The following is a 15,498-nucleotide window of genomic DNA, read 5'->3' as shown; positions in this document are numbered from 1 at the left end:
AAATGGATAAAGACCTTTATCCTATCCAAACATTAAGAAGGAATAAGTATAGCCCAAGGTCTAAGACATAAGACCTTTATCCTAACATTAAAAGGGAATGGTTATAACCTATGGTAACATTAGGGAAACTGGGTCAGGACATTAAAAGAGAACTGTGGCACAACAGTTTTACATTTCTGAAGTCTAATGTTACTAAAAGAATACTTCCACTCTTTCTCATACTTTATTATATGGAAAATCTCTTTGATTTTAGGTTCAATCCTTAAGTGATGATAGAAGATCCTCACCTGGGATGCTATGTATTGGAAATAAATTTTACTTTTTAACTGGTAAAGAGCATAGTACAAATGTTAATTAAGAGTCCTATCTACTGAATCCTGAAATCTATACTTTCCCCCTAAGGTATGGGAAACTGTAGTTTTCCTTTGTCACATCTTGGAAATATTTTTGTTGGGAAAATAATTTCTTCATTTGATGCTTCATTTCATGAATTTGTCAAACTATAGTGACAAGAGATCATTAGGTCAGCCAAGTGATACAGTGCACAGAGTGCCAGCCCTAGAATCAAATTTCTGAATTTTAAATCTTGTCTCAGACATTTACTAATTATGTGATCCTGGGCAAATTGCTTAACTCTGTGTGCCTCAGTTTCTTCATGTATAAAATGAGTTGGAGAAAGAAATGGCAAATCCTTCCACTTTCTCTACCATGAAAACCTTAAATGGAGTCACAAAGAATTGGACATGAATGAAAACAACTGAACAACAAGAACAAAGATGATGTAATAATCTATTTCCCCATTCTCTCACTAAACACTTTAGGAATAGATGCAGAGAAACACAGCTAAGGTCCCATAACAGAAATGATTGTTAATGGCTGTATATGCACCTAGATCTTGCAAACAGGAAATATATAAACTTCATTCAGTATTAGCATACAATTTTTAATTTTTAAAATTTCATTTCTAATTTATGAAAAAAAACAAATATTTCCATAAGAGTAGTTTTTTTAAAAAGGTGATTGCACGTGAAACAGCAAATCTATTATGTACAATATGCTATTTCCTTTAAATATATAATAGTTACTATATAACTTTCCTTTTTTTCACACACATATATGTAAAATCATTCCATATCTATCTATCTATCTATCTATCTATCTATCTATCTATCTATCTATCTATCTATACATATCTGTCAGTTTTTTCTCTGGGGATAGTATCTTTCTTCAATATATCCTTTGTAGTTAATTTGGATGTTTATAAGAGAAAAAAAATTACAAAAAAGTTGTTCTTTAAACAGATATACAACAATTTCTGCTCATTTCACTCTTCATTATTTATGCAAATCTATCCCTGCTTTTCTAAAATATACAAACTCATCATTTCTCATGACATATAGGGATTCCATCATGATCATATTCCACAATTGTCCAATCATTCTCAATCATCTACTGACATAGACCAAGTAGAGGTAGTGCTGCATCAAAGGGTATATAGGCAGTTTAATAACCCTTTGGACAAAGTGCTCTCCCAAATGATCACATCAGTTCATCATTCCACCAGCAATGAATTAGTATTCCATTTTTCCCAAATCCCTTTGTAATTTTCCCCTTCAATCATTTTAACCAATGTGATAGATGTAAAATATCTCAAGATTATTTTAATTTGCATTTCTCTAAACAATAGTGAGTTTGAACATGTTTTCATATGACTATTGTTTTAATTTCTTCATGAGAAAATTTTCTGTTCATATCCTTTTACCATTTGTCAGTTGAGAAATTACTATTTTCTTACAGATTTGATAAAATGTTTTATATATTTGAAATATGAGACCCTTATCTGAGAAACTGTCTATAAAAAAATTTCTTGGGGACACATTTTATTTGTACAAAAACTTTTAAATTTAATGTAATTAATTTTTAAAAAACATTTTATATTTCACTCTGCTTTCTATTTCTCTGTCTTTTGTTTATTCATAAATTGTTTACCTAATATGCTCCACAGTCTTCATTTTTTCTTATAATCTCTATTTATATCTAGATCATCTATCCATTTTGACCTTACCTTGATAATGGTGTAAGAAATTGGTTTATGCCCCAATTTCTGCCACACTGCTTTCTGGTTTTCCCAACATTACCAAAATTGTTCATTGATACTGGTGTACAATTGTCAAATAAGTCCATATTTTGTCAGGTCTTTAGTAGGTATATGGATCAACACACAGTTGAATAACCAGGTAAGGTAGAAATAAGTGTGTAACAACTCTCCTTCTAGTGGTTTGGAATTTACTTCTGTTTTGGTTTTGGTTTTTTTGTCACTTGTACCTGATGAAGACTATCAGGTGTTCATGGAGCTTCCTGAACGTAGTTCATTCTCAAATCCTCAAGTCACTTTAGAGCCAGGAATCAACATAGATCAAAGAAAAGATTTGGGTGTTGATGAAGTGTTCTGTTCATTCAGCATAAAACTATTGCATTTTATTCTCATTGACTAAACTCAATCACCTTTCACCTGAAAAATACCCCAGTGGTGGGCATCTCACCTGTCAAGGACACCAGAACTTAACACAGAAGGAGTTAGTGAAGGTGGTAAACAAATTGAGGGATCAATTATAGGGTTTTCACACAATTGCAAAAGTTAGGAGTTGAAAGGAACCTCAGAAACTCTAGTTTATTGCATATGTGAACCAAAATCCATTCTGCAACACACAGAGCAAGAATAACATTATTAAGAAATTTAGGAGAAAGAGGGAACAGTGGTGCTAATGTAAGTAGGGAAGTTGCCTTTTAATCTCTGGGTATGTTTCTTGAAAGAAATATTGAGTGCAACATTTATTTTAGATTGAAGGATAGTAATAGGCATTTTTGAATGTATTAATAAGTTTTTGTGTCCTGGGAGGAGGCACTGCTAATTAAGGCTTTCAGGATGGAGGTTAAGTAGTAATCTCTAAGGACTGATTAGCAGCTCACCCGGAACCACATGATCTGACAGGGTTGATAGACTGGAAGATAGAGACAAGTAATGGAAGAGGGGATGAAGTTCTGTCAAAACAGAAATCAGACAGAGAAAGAGCAATAAATTCTGGAACCAATGCAGAGAAAAACCAGATGGAGGCTTTAGTCTCCTGGCACAGGTGTTGTTCCAGGTGTGCTACTGGCAGAGAAGAGGAAGACTCGTGGAAGAAGTAAAACGAAATCTGAGCTTTGAAGAAATAGTAGGACTCTGACCAAGTAGAATTAGCTTGTCCTCTCCCTTATTCAGAACACAAGTCCCAATTGTTCCTCACAAGTTACTCTCTGACTTTAACCTTATTTGTAAAGTAGGAATAATCACACCAATTCTTGTTTAACTCAGAGACATTGTGGAATCACATAATAAATCTAAGAATGTGCTTTGAAAAGTTATTATTTATCCTGCCCTTTAGATTATTAGGACTTCATAAAGTCATGGATTTTAGAGTGAACAGAGGCCTTAGACATCACCTAACTCAATCCTTTCATTTTGTAGATTATGAAGGCTTATACACAGGAGGTGACCAGAAAGCAGTAGAGCTGAGCTGGGAAAAGGACTACCTTCTTCTGATCATAAACCCCATTCTCCCTTCACTGCAGAATACAATTTCTTGTATGGTCATGCTTTCTGTTCTGTTTGTTTGAACTGTTTTATTTTGAAAGCGTCTCTCTCTCTCAATGAATTTATTCAGGTAATTATTCTAAAAATATAAATTACTTTGGTCCAAATTCTTTCACAATTATTTCATGTACCTTTTGTAAATGGGAAAGAATGAGAAAAGGGACAAGAAGGTACCCAGAGAAATGAAGGGAGGAATCAAGATGGATTCTTGGGGCAGCTAGGTAGTGCAGTAGATAGAGCACCAGCCTTGAGTTCAGGAGGACCCGAGTTCAAATCTGGTCTCAGACACTTAACACTTCCTAGCTGTGTGAACCTGGGCAAGTCACTTAACCCCATCCTAAAAAAAAAAAAAAAAAAAAAAAAGATGGATTCTTGACAATCCTACTTCTAATTCTATAGGTCAAAGAACCTAGATCTGTAAGGGACTATACATATTGTATAATTGAATCTTCTCATTTCATGAAGGGCCACCAAAGAGTAAAAGAGACTTACAGAATCTCACAGAGAGCTTGTATAATAGCCAAGATTACATTCAAACCCTAGTTGTCAGTTTCAAATCCAGTACTTTTTCTTACTACACTAAAAACCTCAGTAGGAAATGTTTTTCTTTTGAAAATTCCAAATGACTGCTGAACTAAGAGAAAAAGAGATTTCCCTCCTCCTTCTTCCCCTTACTTGAGTAAGAAGAGAGTGAGCCAGGTATTATAACTATAGGAATTCCACTTTAGCCCCATCTCATAATTTAGCTTTGACCCCCGCTTTCTTGCTCTGTACTCCCAATTATCCAGGAACCTGAACCACTTTCTAAAGCCTGGCCTTAACAGTGGGCACTCTATCTAATCTCAACTACCCAGGATTATACATTTCCTTATATCCAGAAGAGTTTCCTCGAATTAGATCATTGTTTCCTGGATAAGAGAATAACTCAAATTTATTCCTCTTTGAGGTTGACAGAGCACTTTCCTCATACAACTCTATTAAGGTGGATGGTACAAATATTATTATTTTCATTTTACAGATAAAGAAAATGAAACTTAAATAGATGAATTGACTTGGAAACCACACGACTAGTATCAGACAGAATTGGATTGTCAACTCCAACTCAAGCAAGCTTTCCATTAAATTGCCCTGCCTTCCCCTTCTCATATAATGTCCTCCCTCCTTCTCTCTTCCTCCCCCAGCCCATAGGTTTAGAGATAACTAGTTATCAAGACAGATGTGAGTTTTTACCTGCATAAGGGCAGGCCCATCCATCTCTGAATAAAGGACTATATTTTACTTCGTAAAAGATTTGTAATAGGGAGGGGAAAACCTTTGTAAGTAATAAGGCCAGTAGACAAAGTCTCCTTTGCTGGATAGTTTAGATAGACTCCATCTCACCCCTACATGTGAGTAGCCCTCAAGGATCTTTCCTATGTTCTCTCTATTTTTTCTGCTTGGTAATTTCATCCACTCTCACTCATTCAATGATCACCACCATGTAGGTGATTCTCCAATCTACCTATAATATCTAATAACAGGTTTCCCAATCTCCAGCCTTGAATTTCCAACTGCTCATCTCTCCTCCACTCAGCTGCCTTCCCAAAGCTGATCTTCCTAAAGGTTTGACTTTGTCACATCCCATTCAATGGCTCCTCATTGTCTCCAGGATCATTAGTAAAATACTCTGACTTCTAAAACTTTTTTATAACCCAACTCCTTACTATGCCAGTTTTCTCTCATTTTACATCCCCACATAGACATGTACTTTTGTGATCCACAAGATAGTCCATGTCCTGACTGTGCATTTTCGCACCTGAAATCCTTTTGCTCATCTCTGCTTTTTGCCTGGATTCCTTCAAATCTTTGCTAAAACCCCACTTTCTCCAAGAAGCCTTTTCCAATCTCCCTTAATGCTAGTATCTTCCCTACTTTATATAATATTTCTGTAATACATGTATATATTTATAGTTCTTTGCATATTGTTTTCTCTCCTCACAATGCATACATAAGAGGTGCTTAATAAGTACTTGACTTGAAAAGTAATTGCAAATAACACACTAACCCTAGATCAGGAGGACCTGACTTCAAATTCTACTTCAGACACTCATAGTGTGACCCAAGGCAAATTACTTAACCCCAATTTCCCTTCCCCCCAAAAGAAAAGTAATTACATATTCTAACAGTATTATAAGCCACCTAGTAGTCCTGTTAGAGAATAATGACAAGGTAATCTTTTTTTATTTGCATTGGGGGAAAGGGGAAAGGAAGAACTGTTAAAAAGTGCAATAATAATTGGGAGCAAATATCAGTAATATTTTTTTGTTGGTTGTCCCCAATTTAAGTTTTCTGGGAGGTTTCCTTGCCCTAAGCCCAGAGTGAAATGGGGACTGAAAATGGAACAGGTTTCTGAAACAAGGAACATGTTAGAATCCTTGGACATCTCTTTGTAACACTGACCCACCTGTATTTAATGTGCTTGTTTCTGGTGACACCTTCTGGTGAAAATGAACTCAAATCGTATAATTATATTTAAGGGAAGTAGCCCCAAAAAGTTCTAAGGCCTTTCTTCTCTTGGTGTATAAAGTGCCCAAAGGTCTCACTCTTATTATTTGACTAGAAAGAAGTTCCAGGAGATTTGTAAACTATTGACATATTAGTGTCCCCAGTGAATCAGGGCAAGCAGGCGGTAGAATGTAGAAGACTACTTTCACTTCTCTCTTATATATCTTGAGTATAAAATCCTCCCCTCCAAAGGCTTTGGAACATTTTTTTTCTGGGTACATTTGATGATCCCTAAAGAACTATAGTGCTTTATTTTTTCTTTTATCTTCCTTTCCCTCATTTGAAGCATTACCAATATATGTATTCTTTTTAAAGGATTTACTAATCAGTTCCACTAGGGCTGCTAGAGAACATAGTTGAAAGGATTACAAGGTGAGAACTCAGGTTGTCTGGGCACTCCTCTAGCTCAGAATTCACACCTTTAGTTCTGGACTTTAGGGGGAGTTTACACCTTTGAACTTCTGAAAAGGAGTTTACACAACCTTTAAAAGGAGCAAGTTCATTGGTTGAAGTAATTTTCCCACAAGCCCCTGAGTTCTCACATGCCCATTCTCTGGGAGGATAAAAGAGGTAGCATTGAGCCTGGAGTTAGTCTGACTAGGAGTTTGAGTTTAGACGATGGTCTGGAAGGAAAGTCTAGCTGGGAGATTGAGTTGAGACGGACATCTGGAAGGATAACTTAGAGACAACAGGACCTTTACATTTTGGTGCCCAATGTGGGGCAAGGACTTTTGCTTATCCTGACAAGGTCTTATTCTGAGCCCTTCAGAGGAGCTAGCCGGGACCTTTACAATTTGTCGCCCAAACAAGGACTGACAAGATCCTGATTCCAGTGGAAAAGCTTCTGATCCAGTTGTCAGTGGAAAAGCCTCTCTGACCCAGAAGCGTGAGTAACAAGGAAACTTTGTTAAAGAGCTAAAGTAGAATTTCAGTGAAATGGGGCAAATGCCTTCTGTTCAAGGAAAATGTTTAGAGAGCATTTTCAAGGTTATGAAAAGCCAAGGATTGATTATAATTTTGGAGGAGATTACTGAACTTTTAAAAACTCTGCAAGCCATATGTCCTTGTTTTTCTCTGGAAAAAGAATTGGATCTAGATGAATGGGAATTAGTGGGAAAGCAATTAGGTGAACATTACAATTCCAAACCAAACTTAATTTCCAAAGATACACTTCATACCTACAATTTAATCCAAGTGGCTTTAAAAATTGTTAGACTAAAGGAGCCAGAGGGGGAGGATGCAACTAAACTAGGTGAAGAGGATGAATCAGATAACAATGAAGTTAAGTACAATTCTGAGCAACAGGAGCATTTCCCATCTCCTCCCTCAATTAACCTTCAAGGGTAGAGCAAGAAGGAGGAGGGGAAGAGGCAGAAATACAAACAGAATTGCCTCTTAAGCAGCCTATGACAAGATTAGAAAAAGCATTGGTTAAAGCTAAGAAAGAAGGACAGGATATAAGTGATTTTATACATGCATATCCTGTGATTGAAGATATTGACTCTTTAGGTCAAAAAAGGAGAAGATATGCACCTTTAGATTTGAATAAAATTAAAGATTTGAAAAAAGGTTGTACGCTTTACGGGGCTACATCAGCTTATGTTAAAATGTTACTAGATGGTTTGTCTTATGAAGTCCTAACCCCGAATGATTGGAAATCCATAGCAAGGACATGTTTAGAACCTGGACAAAATCTGTTGTGGCTTGCGGAGTTTCATGAATTATGTAAGAACCAAGTCAGATGCAATTTGGAAACAGGAGTTAACACACAATTCACTTTTGAGCAATTAGTTGGTGAAGGTCAGTATGGAGAGAATTCAGAGCAGGTTAAATACAGTGTATGAGCAAATTGCTAAGTCTACAATAAAAGCTTGGGGTTCCCTCCCCAGACAGAAAGATCGAAGGGAGGCAGCATTGAGCCTGGAGTTAGTCTGACTAGGAGTTTGAGTTTAGATGGTGGTCTGGAAGGAGAGTCTGGCTGGGAGATTGAGTTGAGATGGACGTCTGGAAGGATAACTTAGAGATGACAGGACCTTTACACATAATGGCTAGCACTGAAGACCTGAATTCAAATGTGACCCCAGACAATTCCTAGCTATGTGACTCTGGGCAAGTCACTTAACCCTGTTTGCCTCAATTTACTCCTCTGTAAAATGAGCTGGAGAAGAAAATGGCAAACTACTCTATTATCTCTGCCAAGAAAACCCCAAATGGGGTTGTTACAAAGAGCTGGACATGACTGACATAACTGAACAAGAAAATCATTTCTATTAGAAAATGGAATTAAGTTGAGTGGTATAAGCTCCTCACATGGCATAGTAGGAAAAGAGTACTGATCTTAGAGTTGGGAAGTCTGGGTTCCAGCCAGTCTTGGCTCAGACACTTACTGTGATTTTGGATGAATCAAACCAAGGCTCAGGTTCTTCACCTATAAAGTGGAGATAATAAGTACTTTGTGTACTTTAATGTACTTTCTATGTTTCTGGATTATTTTTATTTAGGATGCAGCATAGTATAGTGGGAAAAGCACTTGATTTGGAGTCAGAGAATCTGGATTCAAAAGAACTGCGTCAACTTGAGCAAATCACTTAAATTTCTGGGCTACATTTTCTTCATCTACAAAATGAGAGTTGGATTAAAGACTTTTGAGGTCCTTTTTGGCTTTAAATCTGTAATTTTATATTTCCACTAAAAACATTGTGCCTTACATTTAATAAATATCTATTGCATTATCTCAAAAACTATTTTCTTTGCTAGTTTAGAAAATAATAAACCAACTTTACTTCCTCTTTGATGATTTCAAGTAAGATGTAGAAAAGGATTCACAGATGATCAAAGTTAGAAATGTATTTAGTCCAATCTATTCATTTAACAGGTAAGGAAACTGAGGCCCACAAAAATAAAGTAACTTGTTAAATATTAGATTACTGCTTTTGAAATCCGAATTCAATCTAGGTCTCTTGACTTTTAGTCTGGTGGTCTTTCTGTTATACTATACTATCTCTAATAGCTTTTAATTAGATTCTTATTTTTATTTGGAATGATAACTGACATAGACACAAGTAACTGATTGCCAAATTCAATGGCCTTTTCTCAGTCCTCATCTTTTTTGCCCTCTATGTAGCATCTCATATTACTCCTAGTGGTTATTCTCCTTTTTAAAATTTTATGGCATTGTATTTCCTTGGTTCTTTTCCCATCTGACCATTTCTTCTTTGCTGAATCATTTTATATATCTCACCTCCTACCTATGAGTATGCCCTATAGCTCTTTATAGGGCTCTCTTTTTTCTCTATATGTGTCCATTTTCACAAGTAATCTCATTAGCTCCCATTGATTCAATTGTCTTCATGAAAAAAAATCCCAGAACCATATATATATAGTTCTGGGAATATATATATATCCTGAACTCCTGTCCTGCGTTGATAGCTGCCTATTAGTACATTGGATGTATTACAGGTATCTAAAACTCAAAATGTCCAAAACAGAATTAACTTTCCCTCAAGTCTTTCCCATGTTCCAGTCCATCATACACATTGCCAACAAAATAATTTTCCTTAGAGATCTGTCCATGTAACTCTTCTATTCAATCAACTCCATTGCCTTCCTATTCCCTCTAGGATAAAATATAAACTCATATGTTTAGCTTTTAAAGTCTGATACTATCTCAACCAATCTTTCCAGCCCCAGTGAACATTACTACCCCCCCACACACACACACACATACACACACTCTGTGATTCAGCTAAACTGGCCTTCTTTCTGTTCTTCACGTGTAGCATCTTCTGGTCTTCATGTTTTGTACTAGCCATCCCCCATTCCAGGAATGACTTCCTCTGCCTTGCAGAGTCCCTGTCTTCATTTAAGATGAAATTTAAGCACCATGTTCTGCAGGAAACCTTTTCTGATCTCTACCCCCAACTAATAGTGCCTTCTCTCCAAAGTACATTTTATTTAACAATTTATATATTTTTGCATTTATTCATTTTATATTTTTCTGTATACCTATTATCTCCTCCATTATGTTATGAATTCATTGTTTTATTCCTTGTGCTAATATCTCTGTATCTCTATTACATATTAGACATTTCATAAATTCTTGACTGATTGAGTTTAGAATCACCAAACTCTTCTTTCATCTCTATTGCTTCAGTCACCAGATTCATAACACCACAGCCATCTTTTACTGTTCACTCTCCTTCATCCCATATTTCCATTTCCAACTCTTATTGATTCCATCTTCACAATATGTCTCATCTCTCTTTTTTACATACTTTATCTTAAATACAAAATAAGAAAAAAAATTTTCCATGTGCACAACAGAACATGATAGGATTCAAAATATAAAGCTGAGACACCAAAGACAACTTGGAAGGTCAGCAGGAAAAGTGTAACAGTAGAGTGAGAGGGCCTTGGCAACCTAAGCAAAGCAGGAGTGAGTATGGGTGTTGGTGATAGAGGCAGCTTCCACTGGCCTCAGCTCACAAGAGATCTCTTCACAAGCACTACAAAAAAAACTTTGTTATTTTAGCACACTAGAACTTCTAGCCAGTGTGGAGTAGGAACATTTCCCATAGTTCTAGGGCAGAAAAGAGTGATCCCTACAAGGATTTCTGAAAACAGCTACACTAATAGGTTGAAAAGAGTCAAAATCTTAACTTCAGAGATTCTCAGGAAAGGGTCTCTATCTAGGGTGAAGAAATCTCACTATATAGGAGAGGGCTATTTCCTGGGAGACTTTGTCTCTGCCTCTTTTCCTACAAAATACCTTGGGTGAGTGTCATGACTGAGACATTTAAAAAGATTTGAGGATTCTAGAGACATGGTATATAAAGAATTTAATCACCTTATTTAATACTCCAGCTAGAGTAGTAAAAAAAGGACATTTACTTTGTCTCTCTTGGATCAAAGACTCAAAGTGATATCTCGCAAGCACAATTTCTCAAATACCTTTGATGTTCAGTAAACTCAAGAGGAGTTTTTCTGACTCCAGGTCTGGCATTCTATCCACTCTGTCACCTAGCTATCCAGAATAAAATACACACTTTTATATCTGGCATTTAAAGACCTTCACATTCGGGCTTTAACATATCTTTCCAAGCTTGTTATACATTACAGTCCTGCCATGTCACAACAGACAGATCTACGTTGCTTTTCTTGCATCTCCTCTCTCAACTCCTTTGTTCAGGCTATTTCCTTAACCTGGAATGTCTTCATTCTTCACTTTCTCATTCTTAGAATCCCTAGCTGCCTTTACCACTGGACTCAAGTGCCATGTCATACATGAGGATCCTCCAAGTTACTAGTGACCCCATCATTTTTGAAATTATGTTGTTTGCCTTTTATCTTTACTTACAAGACCACATGTTGAATTGGGGGGAGGAGGATTTTAAGGGGGAAGTTTGCTCTAATAGTAAAATTTCTTAAGGCCAAGGACTGTTTTTTTTTTTTTTTCCCTAGAGATTGTAGTTCTGGAATTTCACAACAATATTCCTTGGACTTTTCCTTCTGAGAGCTCTTTTCAAAGGTGATCAATGGATTCTTTCAATGAATATTTCCCCCTCTGTTTCTAGAATATTGGAGCAATTTTCCTTAATGATCTCTTGAAAAATGCTATCCAAGCTCTTTTTTTTGGTTATGGCCTTCAGGTAGGCCAATAATTTTTCAATTGTCTCTTTTCTGGGTCTATTTTCCAGGTCAGCTGTTTTTCCAATGAGGTTATTTCACATTTTCTTCTATTTTTTCATATTTTTTTTTTTAGTTTGTTTGACTGATTCTTGCTATCTCACAATCATTAGCTTCCATTTGCCCTGTTCTAGTTTTTAATGTGTGATTTTCTTCAATTAGCTTTTGTATCTCATTTGGTTAATTCTATTTTAAGGAATTATTTTCTTTAGACAATTTTTTTCCTTCCTTTTCCATGCTATTGACTTTCTCGTGCATATCTCTCATTTCTTTTCTAATTTTTTCTTCTCCCTCTTTTATTTGTCTTTTAAAGTCTTTTATGAATACTTCCAAGAGTCTCTTTGGATTTGAGACCAATTTATATCACTCTTTGAGATTTCTTGTGTGAATATTTTGCCCTTGTCTGAATTAGTGTTTTGGTCTACCCTGTCACCATGGTAGCTTTCTATTATCAAGGTTCTTTTCTTTTTCTTGATCATTTTCTTTCCCTTTCTTTTGATATTTTCTTTTTTTTTTAGTTTATGGGTGAGCTCTGCTCCTGGAGTAAAGGAACAAATTTCCTGTGCAGCTCTAAGCCTTGGCTTTGAGCAGGGGGTACTTTTGCCTGCTCTTTTCAGGAAACAGTCTGGTTTCCCAGAATTTGCCTTCTGAGCTGAGACTGGAGGCTGCCCCACTGATTTGCTCCTCTACTAGGCCAAAATTGAGGATCTTAGTTGCTGATTTGTTGTGATTAAAATATTCTCATTGGCTTTCCCAGAGTTTATCCACCTGGGCCAAATGCTTTTTTCACCTCAGTGAGACTGATCTTTCTTGAAGTTTTCTCCAATCTGTCTTGAGCTGGAGAATGGTTTCATTCTGTCAGACTCTGTTCAGAGGTTTGGTTTCATGTGGTTTTCGAAGGAATCTGGGAGAGCTTGATCAGCGTGCTAGCTTTACTCTGCCATCTTGGCTCCACCTCTGGAAGTCAACTCAGGACTGTTTTTGTTTTTTTTTCTTTTTATCTCTAGTGCCTAGCATAGAAGTGGATGTTTCATAAATGATTATTGATGAATTGAACTATAACATAAAATAATATTTTAAATTTAATAAGTAATAAACTACTAAGGCTTATTAAATTAAATGTTTATTAAATGTCTAATATATGTAAGTCACAGTCATAAATACTACTATCCTCTTTGTAAGCTAATTCTCCTAATTGTGGACTCATCTTTGATTCTTCTGCCCTCCTCAGCTTCTAATTGCCAATCAATTCTAAGAACTTTTTGAGTTCCGTTTCTTTTTCTTTATTCTGTACTTTAATTTATTTTCAATAGCATTTTATTTTTTCCAAATACATGTAAAGATAGTTTTCAATATTCATTTTTGTAAAATTCTGTGTTCAAATTTTTCTCCCTTTCTCTCCCCCCTTACTTTACCCAGACAGCAAGCAATCTGATAGAGGTTAAATATATGCAATTCTTTTAAACATATTTCCATATTTCTCATGTTATGAAAGAAAAATTAGATCAAAAGGGAAAGAAAACAAACAGCAACACAAAGTGATCCACATTCAGTTTCTGTAGTTCTCTCTCTGCATGTGAATGGCACTTTCCACCCCAAATCTATTGGAATTGCCTTGAATCACCTCATTATTGAAAAGAGCTAAGTCCATCATAATTGATCATCACATAATCAATTTTGTTGTTATTGTGTACAATATTCTCTTGGTTCTGCTCACTTCATTCAGCATCAGTTCATGTAAGTCTCTTGAATTCTGTTTCAAAACCATTCCTTAAATCTGTCTCTTCTTTTCTATTTCTCCTAATGTCATCTTGGTTTAGGTTTGCATCAATTTTAACCTGGGCCATTGTAATTGGCCTCAAACTTCTGTTCTTTCCAATCTATCCTACTGCCAGATTAATTTTCTAAATTATAAACTGGATCATTTTACTGCACAAAAATCAAACACCTTAAATGGCTCCCCACTACCTACCAAACAAAATCCAAATTAATTAATCTTGTTTGTAAGGCTCTTTGTAATTTGACTTTAATTTGTTTAGTCTTATTTCATTGTACTTCCAGTCAAATGTCACTTTCCTATGTTTGGCTATACTGATCCTCCTTACCAGAAATATCCCTGTCCAGGTTCAACTTGCTAACATCCTACCCATATTTCCAGGCCCAATTAAAATTCCTCCCTAAAACTTTTACTAACACATATCCAGCCAAAAGCATTTTCTTCTTCTGATGAACTAGATAAGTCTCATATTTTAATTACTGGTCACAGAATAATCTCAAGGGTTAGCTCACTAACTCACAATAAAGTCTTGTCCATTTTTTGGACAATTCTAATTATTAGAAAGTTTTCCTTTAAACTTACCCTAAATCTACTTCACTGTAACTTGCTCAAATTCTTCTTTATATACCGCAGTTCATTTGGGGCTTTTAGCACACCTGACATTTTTTGTGAACTCTAGATGGTCAGATTCTCTTATCACTGTAACATCTTCCTTATGTGCTAGAATTGTAAATACTTTCTACAATACATAATCCATTCCCTCATTCTGACTGGATAGTCTGTAATACGCTCCTACCATATCAATTCTATTTTTCTTTTTATTCAATCTCAACTAAATGCTTTCTTCTTACAGTCTGGATTTCCACATTTTAAAAAAAAAATGTCTTCTGAACAATTAGCAGGATGATTTCAGAGAGACCGGAGAGATTTACAGGAACTGATGCCAAGTGAAACGAACAGAATCAGGAGATCATTGTACATGGCAACAACAAGATTATATGATGATCAATTCTGATGGATGATTCAGGCCAGTTCCAATCTTCATCTAGAAATCTTCATCAAAGAAAGGACTGTGGGAACTGAGGGTGGACCACAACGTAGCATTTTCACTCTTTTTATTGTGGTTTGCTTGAATTTTATTTTCTCTCTCTCTCTCTCTCTCTCTCTCTCTCTCTCTCTCTCTCTTTTTTTTTACTATTTGATCTGATTTTTCTTGTGCACCAAGATAATTGTATAAATATATATGCCTATATTGGATTTAACATATATTCTTACAAAGTTAAAATATATTGGATTACATGCCATCTAGGGGAGGGAGTGGGAGGAAGGAAGGGAAAAATTGGAACACAAGGTTTTTCGAGGGTCAGTGTTGAAAAATTATCCTTGCATATGTTTTGAAAATTTAAAAAAATGAAACTTCAATAAAAATTTTTAAATGATTTTTAAAAAGACTTCTGATAGAAACACTAGCTAATCATATCATACTACTTCATTATCTTTTTACGTAATTTGTTTTGACTTCTAGGTCATGTGAACAACAAGATGGTGAATTAGACATTTTCTCTGATTCCCATAACCGCTCAAGCCTCTCTAAAACAGAAATTATGCATCCAAGACAAAGTAATGTCACCTGTTTCCATGGTTTATGACATCCCAAATCCAAAAGAAGGTTTTAAAAAGGCACCAAAAATCCAGGAACTTACACTCATTAACAGTGAGCTCAATTAATACCATCCCCACTCCCCTGCTTCTTATGGTACAGACAGTAAGGCTTCACTAACAGATTCAAGTTCAAGATATAGGTTTACATCAAAACTCATCTCTGTACCCTATTTCCTCCCCCTCTCTTTTCAGTGCC

The 15,498-nt window shown here is 35.8% G+C and overlaps 1 protein-coding gene across 1 annotated transcript in view; it reads left to right on the top strand.

Annotated features, from left to right (window-relative positions):
* The window catches only part of SLC44A1 (solute carrier family 44 member 1), a 192,667-nt gene extending 189,040 nt beyond the window's left edge, over nucleotides 1-3,627 (top strand). Inside the window, exon 16 of the mRNA XM_074280049.1 lies at nucleotides 3,509-3,627. Within this exon, the coding sequence (XP_074136150.1) occupies nucleotides 3,509-3,550 (42 nt within the window). The 3' untranslated portion in view covers nucleotides 3,551-3,627. The remainder of the gene's footprint in view (nucleotides 1-3,508) is intronic.
* Nucleotides 3,628-15,498: the final 11,871 nt, after the last annotated feature.

The sequence above is a fragment of the Sminthopsis crassicaudata genome, chromosome 1 (assembly GCF_048593235.1).
Source record: "Sminthopsis crassicaudata isolate SCR6 chromosome 1, ASM4859323v1, whole genome shotgun sequence".
Lineage (NCBI taxonomy): Eukaryota > Metazoa > Chordata > Mammalia > Dasyuromorphia > Dasyuridae > Sminthopsis > Sminthopsis crassicaudata.
Note: the sequence above shows the minus strand (reverse complement) of the source record. Positions and strands in the feature narration are given on the sequence as shown.